Genomic DNA, 9,513 nt, shown 5'->3' on the forward strand with positions numbered 1-9,513 from the left:
GGTGCGTGGTCGGAAATCAATCTTCTATCTATTCTTTTTTTTAAAATTGTATTGCGGTTCTGATACTTCATTTTCCTTAGCCCTTTCTAGTACATATACATAATTTCCTACCATATCCCTCAAGGTTAAGGCAACATTGAAACCTCAATTTATTATCTATAATACGTCTGTTATAAAGTCACAGCACTATCATAGACATCTTCATACACTGATCTAGAAAAACATCATCCTCCCTTAATTATCTCCAATCCGAACTGACTATCAACATAAAGAAAAAAGGAAGAACCTTTCTAAACCTTTGAACTGTCAGATACTATAACAATGTGTCTTTTCCTCTTGCAAAGGCATCTCGTTTGTGAGTTATAGTCAAATCAGTATATATCCACAGCGTTGCGTAGTTCAGACCTCCAAACTGTTAGTCTGACAGTCTGACATAAAAGTACATAGGGCCTCATGCAGTAAGCGTCGATTATGTGAAATCGGCAATCTTACCGATTAGTCATGTTATTGGCGATTTTTCCTCTCCGTATGCAGTAAGTGCCGAATACATTCAAAATCAACCCGAAAACAAATCCGCCCACTCTCACGATGATTAGCCGATCACACACAGGTGTATCGGCGTGCGTGGCGGGGTGCTGTTAGGTTGCCCAATCACAAATCTTGCTGAATCAGGCGAAACAAGCATGTATTGGATAGCGCGCCATATTTAAAGGCAACGTGTACTGCTAATCATTCTCTGTGTTGTTGGGAGTGAGAGAGAGAGAGACGCACAGAGCTGGCTGATTGAACATTTGCATATTGACTGAGAGACTTGTTGTGTATTGGGTGAGCTTTGTCCATTGTTGTTTTGTTTACATCTTTGTCTTGTTTTATATGTGGAAGTGTTTCGTGTGATTGGCTGTACATTTGTTGTCTGTTTTTTGTGAGTGCTGGAAGTATGCCCGCAAAGCGTGGGAAGAGTGATGCTGGTGGGAGTGGGAGTGCTACTCGTGGGAGTACGCGTCGGAGTGAACGTACTGTTCAGGGGAGTGATGTTGCTGGTGCACCGAGTGGTGTTGCTGGGAGTGGGAGTGCTGTTGCTGGGAGTGTGAGTGCTGTTGCTGGGAGTGTGAGTGCTGTTGCTGGGAGTGGGAGTGCTGTTGCTGGGAGTGGGAGTGCTGTTGCTGGGAGTGGGAGTGCTGTTGCTGGGAGTGGGAGTGCTGTTGCTGGGAGTGGGAGTGCTGTTGCTGGGAGTGGGAGTGCTGTTGCTGGGAGTGGGAGTGCTGTTGCTGGGAGTGGGAGTGCTGTTGCTGGGAGTGGGAGTGCTGGTGCTGGGAGTGGGAGTGCTGGTGCTAGGAGTGGGAGTGCTGGTGCTAGGAGTGGGAGTGCTGGTGCTAGGAGTGGGAGTGCTGGTGCTGTGAGTGCTGCTGGTGGCGCAGTTGCTGATGGGGTGGATGGTGGTGGCGTGCTTGCTGGTGGGCAGCTTTTGGAGGCTCTTCCATTGGAACAAGGAGAGTCCAGTCAGCACCAGCCAAGCTCTGACCCTAAACCTGCTCGGAAGAAACGTGTGGAGAAGCCACGTAATCCTCGCTTCAATGACCAGGAAAATACAGCTCTTGTCACTGGCATTCTGGAGCACTATGACAGTATATATGGACATTTACTAGGTAAGTGTACCTTTACATTTATTATTCAAATACATGTGATCCTAGGTCATCTGAGTTTTGTTCATATGCAAATATGGGTTCAGAATATCTTTCTATGTTAATTAGTCTGGAAACACAGCTTTTTATCATGCCTTACAAGGACAACTAAACACAGGCGGTCAATTTGCCATAACTGCATACAATATGAATGCAACCTTGCTTACATGTATAGGTTTAGTAGTGAATGCTCATGTGCTTCACATATTACACATAAAACAGCATGTTTGCTATCTCTTGGAACAGCTAGCAGTGTAGGAAACTGGTGCTTCTATTATTATTAATTTACCTCATATATTTTATATGTTTTTCAAGGGCGGACAAGTTCAGCAAGCAGAAAAGAAATGTGGGACACAATAGTCATTGGTGTCAATGCGTGTGGGAATCATGTGAGGGACAAGCGGAATTGTCACAAGAGATTTGATGACATTAGGTCCAAATTGAAAAAGAAAATACAACAGCAACGCGTGCATGCTACTGGCACTGGAGGTGGGCCGACACCACAACGTCTCATATTAAGTCCATTGGAGGAGCTGATTCGGGCAAAATTACTTCCCGTCGTCGTGGAAGGCTTACCTGGTGATCGGGATATTGGAATTTATCCCTCACAATTTCCACCAGGTGAGAAATATTAATGTACTAGGCGTGTCGTTGCTTACAGTTATTTTGCATATTTACACTGCTTTTTATACTGTCTTCACAATATAAGCATACCTGCATCTATATATGTATATGTCTGATTCTGTATATATATATATCTCAAAATAGACATATATGTTGTAGTCCTACTAAAAGCAGTAACTAATATAGCACGTGCCATTGCGTGCTCATTTACATGTGAATTCCCAAAATGCATTGCTGCAGTGGAATCAATTGATGGTGGGCGAAGATGGGGAACAACAGGGTAGTACACATGTGTAACACATGTTAATGAGAAATTATTACTAGTTACAGGTACAGAACATAAATATGTATAATATTATTGTGTATTTTATTTATTTTACTCCGACAAACATGACATTACTGCCTATTTTAAGCATGCATCAAATATATTGCATGCAACGGCCTACAAACATCACTTGCACTAACACATCTATAGTTGTTAATGAAAAGGTCCATTTTTGCTTTAAGTCATATACAGACAGCATAATGAGGCACACGTATCATATGTTATGTCATTGTTTTCATAACTTAAAAACTGCACACGACTATTTAGCTCATCTACCATTGTGTTAAAGCAGCTGCAATTAATATCTCATCACAGCATACACTTCAACAGAGGGGGTGGGGTTCAGCACACATACTAATTACAGCCTCATTTTAGGGTCAACTTAGTTCACACCATTTTCACCTGTTTGAAGTAATTGAAAGGTGTGGCTGATTAGGCTTTTTGGGGAAGGGAATACCGTTCTTACAACCTGACTAGCACAACTGAAGTTAATCACACTCATTTGAAAGCTTAACTTTAGCTACTAAATGCCCAACAACTCATTACTTATCAAAGCGTACGTCACACATTAGTTCACTCATATCTATAGTTGAACTACTATCAACGACACATTATCACACACTGCATGTGTTGTCTTGTTGAGTCACAGCCACATTCAGGTGTGCCACATCTTATATTACTGTACCACACATATCCTCTACCAAAAACAACACTTTTTGCAATATGACCACCTTCATGATAACCATTGTGAATGGTCATCTCATGATAGTTATGTACATTATGATACTGATATCACTACACAACATATGATTTTTATGTACAAATGTAATGTATTTATCCTCACGCATTACTGCAGAACCATAGTATGTTGTATGTTAGGGAACTCAAAACTTCTAAGTACACAGGCATGTACATTGTTATTACAACTATTTATGTTCACTTTCACACACACATTTTGGGTAAAGGAACTGATGCTGTTAGGTACTCATAAATACAGAACATACAATAACTGTTTGTTCAATATTTACACATGTAAATGTAAAACTTATGTTATTGTTAAATATAGTTGCCCCTGGAGGACATGTGTCACCTGAGACGGAACAAGTGTCTTCACCTGGGTCAGCCAGCTCAACACACCTAGAAGGTGAGTGTATCAGTTGGTGGCCATATAATATGTGCTCTTCTATATGTTATGTTGTCATGTTCATTATTTGTTTTGCACATGTTCTTTAAATAGGATTACTTAGTGTATGTGAAAATGAAGTGTAAGGCAACATGTATTGTGTTACTGATGTTAACTATCATGTAGGAGTTGTGAGTTTACAGCAAGTTTTCATTCACTCATATTTCATACTGAGTCCAAACATTATTCTTAAGTCAAGGTAGTTTTTAATGTGAGGTTATAAAACGTATGGAAACATGTTAGTTGTTACTTATGACACAGTAGAATTACATAGTAACACAGCAGAGATTAACATGCCATTTAATAATGTGTATATTTATTTGTAGAACATGATGAAGAGGATTATGATGATGATGATGATGATGATGCCGCCGCCATAGACACACAAATACAAGCAAGTGACCATGAAGAGGTTCCAATTGAAACTGTTTTACCGCCAAATCGTCCAGCAAATACCACATACGATGCAATTGTAGCTTCTGAGGGAAAAATTGTGGAAGCAGAAAATCGTCGCCATTCTGACCTGATGACAGTGCTGGAAAGGATGATTGCACTGCAGGAAGAAACAGTTTCACAATTGGCACATCTCCACAGAGTCTTCATTGAAGTGCCTAAACAGTTGCAAAAAATCAACACCTCATTCGAAGCATTAGTTGTTCAGCAAACACAAGCTAATTACTTGAGAATGACTAATGTACCACAATTCAACTTGAACACCTCACAGGCAGGATCTGTTCATGCTGGTCAGTTTTCACCACATGCTTCTGATCTTCATTCACCAGGTCCGAATGTTACCGGTCAAGTAGCAGACATTGCTGTGCAGGTTCCTGACGACATCCTACCACTGCCATCTGTACAAATTCAGCAGCTGACACCTACAAAGGAGGCCACAAAAACAAAACACAAGCAGTTACTACTGACCAGTTTTTGGTCAAAAACAACAAAAGACACACATGAAACAGACCAACCATCACTTGTGCAGTGTCTACCAACTTGCTCACATGTGTCAGTGGGCACAAGCCCTGTCGGTGAGTCACTGGCCACAAGCCCTGTAGGTGAATCACTGCCCAAAAGCCCTGTAGGTGAATCACTGCCCAAAAGCCCTGTAGGTGAATCACTGCCCAAAAGCCCTGTAGGTGAATCACTGCCCAAAAGCCCTGTAGGTGAATCACTGCCCAAAAGCCCTGTAGGTGAATCACTGCCCAAAAGCCCTGTAGGTGAATCACTGCCCAAAAGCCCTGTAGGTGAGTCACTGGCCACAAGCCCTGCCCGTGAAGTGCCAGAGGCCACTCAAAGTGGCTCTGTTGTGGCTAAAGTTGGTGGCAAACGAAAAAGGAAAATTCAAGAGACAACAAGCAGGCCTGTTACTCGCTCTCAAAAGGAACAAAAAAAATAAATTTTATAATTCACAAAATATGTCTTTGGCCTTGTTTTGTTGACTTCAGATTATCTAATTAATATTGTATGTATGCTGAAGACTGTGTTGTTTCCAAACTTTCAAGTATGTTCTTGTACACGTGAAGTTTTGGAAATGTTAACACTCCTAATTAATGAATAGTGTTATAAATATTTATGTATTAATCGTCTGTTCAGTAATGGTCCACCAGGAGCCAGTTGCTAAGTTTAGAGAAGCTGCCATTGACTTTGCAGCAAAACATTGCATTTGGGTGTGTTACTTGATGTAATCATTGCATGTGCATATTATTCACATGCAATTATAAAAGCACCTATTTAACTGCAAACATCTTTCTTGTACGTGTACAGCAGGATTTTGTGTTAAATATTACTTACCTTTGCTGGCCATTGTAATGTTGTCCTTTAATCATTTATGTGTTCTTGTTTCAAGAACATCTCTGAATTTATACTAATATATATGTAGTATGTATGCATATATGCACACACACACACACACACAGACACACACTGTGTGTGTGTGTGTGTGTGTGTGTGTGTGTGTGTGTGTGTGTGTGTGTGTGTGTGTGTGTGTGTGTGTGTGTGTGTGTGTGTGTGTGTGTGTGTGTGTGTGTGTATGTATGTATATATAGTACTATCTAAACTGGTATAGATGTATTTACAAAAAACATACACTTCATGCTTCCTTGTGAAAACACAGTATTTAAATAATACAGGCCTAATGTTTGAGAACTATACTAAGTGTGAGCCTCTAACATTATTGGGCGCAAACAAATGTTTATTACTTAATTCACTCATGTTTATCACCATTTAAATAGGTTTCATACAAGGCCTACTTACTGCCATCAATATGTTGTGTGTACTCATGCAATATAAAAAAAAAAAAAAATTATATATATATATATATATATATACATATACACATACACATACACATACACATACACACACACACAATATACATATAGTACAATATACACTTTATATATATATATTTATAAGAGAGATATATTTATATATATATAGATACACACGTATTTAAACTCATGCAGACAGGGAGTTAACCAGACTTTCAAATACACACAGAAATGTATGTGGGAAAAAAACATTTCATTTTGCAGGTGTGTGTATTTACTGATATGGCTGTCTAAGCACTATTTTCACACAGTGCTCTTTGTTATTTTTCAAGAAAACTCAATGTTACTGAATTAAAAGTGTAGGAATGTTTTCAGAAACGAGATAAAAAAAAGGATACATGTTTGTCCCACATGCGGCTATCACAAACCACAAATGTTCAAGCAATTAAAACTACAAATCCAATTGGCGTTTGAAATAAGGAGTTACAGTTTATACTTTTGTTGACCTTGAAAAGGAAACACAGCAATTTGTTAGCCATTGAGCAGTTTCATTTTGATGAGCAAAGAACAGATACCTGCACACATCTTTTGTGCTAATCTGCAATGGCTGATGAATTCGTGAAAAATATGAATCCGAATTTAGGGTATAAATACATGGTGTCAGAAGCTATTTTGAGAACAAGCGGACACCAAGCGAGCACACGCCAAATCTATGATTTGATTCGAGCAAAATATCCTTATTACCAAGACCGTCGGCATGCGCGCAATTTTAATTCCTCAATAAGATTCACTTTATCAACTAATGACTTTTTTGAACGTGTGCAGGATAAGCTAGAAGACAACTATGGTTTCTGGAAGATTGCCAAAGAAAAACATTTCACCGTGAAAGAGGGCACATATATTGTGGTTAAAGGCATATTTATTCCTAATGCCAATAGCAATGGATCCGCTACTACTGTTCCGTGTGAATCGATACTTGCTGCAATATCTGCACCCTCCATTCCTGAAACCCACATTGTACAACAACAAAACTACTATGATTATGTACCAAGCCTTTCAGCTGAAAATGCATTGGAATGGGTACCCGAAGAAATGAACCTACCTCCCGACCAATTGTTTGAAGAAAGCAGTGGCGATTCCTATGAGCGCTTCATGGAGGAGATGTGTGTCATACTGGATTCAGCGGGTGGGTCAAGCGTGGATGAAAAAGCCTTGCATTTCTGGAGCGACCAGTTGCAGCCAGACGAAGAGTTAATTCTAGAAGAATGGTAAATATAACAACCGTTATGAGTTGACTCTGCGTCTAAATGTTTTTTTTTTTTGTAACCACCATTTTCCCTTTCAATGCATGGATACAGCGTAACATTGCAGACTGCATAACATGTAGCGATCACAAAGAAATTGTTTCCGAATACAATATAGTAGAACCTGAAAGAGTAGTACACATTGCTGACGGAATAAATATACGTACTTTCCTATCACTTTAAACATATTAGCAACATTTTACCATAACTCTAACACATACCTGTTTTCTTATCATGCTACATCTACAACATTTAAAAGCGGGTCCACCACGTATGACGTGGGACCCTTGTCATGGCCCAAGGCGTCCTTAAAAAGGATTACGGATGTAAGTCCCGCCCCCAAGCGACGTGCGCGCCTCAAAGCCTATTGGCTGTCATGTTTTGTTATAGTAACGGTAACTGCAGTGTGTCATGTGTGCGGCTCAGTGTTTGTAGGCGTCAACTGGGCGTTAGCCGAATGTTAATTGAGTGGGAGGAGTGTTAGCGTGCGTTTCACGCTGGTTTAACATGACGTCACACGTATTGCATTTGCGCATTGTGTTATCGGCCGTCCTTTCTGTCCAAACACGTCTGTTTAAAAAGAATACAGATGTACTCGTTTAGAACGAATGTAGTTTCGTATTCATTGTATTTGAAATAAAGATTTTATGTTTAATGGTATTTTCAAGATGTATTGAACGCACAACATACGCTTTGTTTTGCGCATGCGCTAACAGTTAGTGCAGCCAAGCGTGAAGTGCGTGCGCACACTAAGATGTGCGCGCACATTTTTCAGTATACAGGCAACGTTCACATCATATACATAGTTATGCCTGCTACAAATTTAAAGAAACATTACATACTGATGTACACTTCAGTAGTTCTAACATATAAGTGAGTGACGTGTGTATGTACACAATCATATAGAGCTGTGTAACGCGTTGTCACGGATACATATATAGTAAGGTGCCATATTTGACCATCATGTGTTTGCTGTATTTCAGAGATGTCGGGGAAGATACAATCGGATCAATGTATGATTTCAGAAGAGTCTACCTTTATATGAGATGATTGTGAGGAGGAGCCACCGACTACTATACTACATATGGAACTAATTTTATATTGCTTGCAGCGCTTATTAACAAACAATTATAAATGTGATACCCTTATGCCTATATTGCATAAGCACTTAATTAACATAATGATGTTGCAAAATAGTGCCTCATGAATTTTTATTGAGTGTTCTTTAATGACTACTATCATTTTATGGCATGGTGTGTTTTATATATAACAACCATTCCCACTCTGCTAACACATTTGTGTATTCTATTGTGTAATGGAACGTATGACTGTCGAAAGTATGTAACAATAATAAGAAGAATAATAATAATTATTATAATATGAGCATGTTCATGTATAGCGCTGCTAGTTGTACACAGCGCTTTACAGACACATTTTTCAGGCTGAGGTCCCTGGCCCGTGGAACCTACAATTTATTTTTTGCCGCCTGAGGCACAGGGAGATAAAGTGACTTGACCAAGGTCACAAGGAGCCGACACCGGGAATTGAACCAGACTCCCCTGCTTCAAACTCTCAGTGCCAGTGTGTGTCTTTACTCACTGAGCCACTCCTTCTCCCAATGTAAAGGACACTTACAACCAACTAGCCATTTATTGTTAAAAATCTCTTGTTACATGGGTATGTTGATAAAATGGTTTGGGACTGTAGCAAATAATGTTATTGGCCAGATGTTGTGGTCCCCTACAATGCATGATGTTCTGAATATGACATCAACATCATGTAATGAAGTACGTTTCTGTGTATATTTCATTAACCTAACTAACTATAGTTTACTGTGTTTATTAAACGTTCTAAAAATACATAGTATAGTCAATATGATGATATAAGCTACCATAATAAAGCTGGTGTTATAATTTGCTGGTGTTATACATGGATCCTACACAAATTGATACAGACACAAACAGTTGTCTTAAAAAGTGTGTCTATGCTAATGTGCACGTGATTGACGTTACAATTGTGAGAATACTTGATAATTATCATCATGATAATGATGAAGTGACGTGATTTATATTCCAAAAATATTACCAACATTGTCATATTGGTAAATTAGAAATGCTAAATGACA

At 39.3% G+C, this 9,513-nt stretch overlaps 1 protein-coding gene across 1 annotated transcript; it reads left to right on the plus strand.

Moving 5' to 3' along the window:
- Positions 1-3,678: 3,678 nt before the first annotated feature.
- On the plus strand, positions 3,679-5,216 carry LOC142468606 (uncharacterized). The gene is made up of 2 exons (XM_075575121.1): positions 3,679-3,775; positions 4,141-5,216. Exons 1-2 carry the CDS (start codon positions 3,679-3,681, stop codon positions 5,208-5,210), a joined length of 1,167 nt encoding a protein of 388 aa, XP_075431236.1. The 3' UTR covers positions 5,211-5,216.
- The last annotated feature ends 4,297 nt before the right edge of the window (positions 5,217-9,513 follow it).

The sequence above is a fragment of the Ascaphus truei genome, chromosome 1, assembly GCF_040206685.1.
Source record: "Ascaphus truei isolate aAscTru1 chromosome 1, aAscTru1.hap1, whole genome shotgun sequence".
NCBI classification, from domain to species: domain Eukaryota; kingdom Metazoa; phylum Chordata; class Amphibia; order Anura; family Ascaphidae; genus Ascaphus; species Ascaphus truei.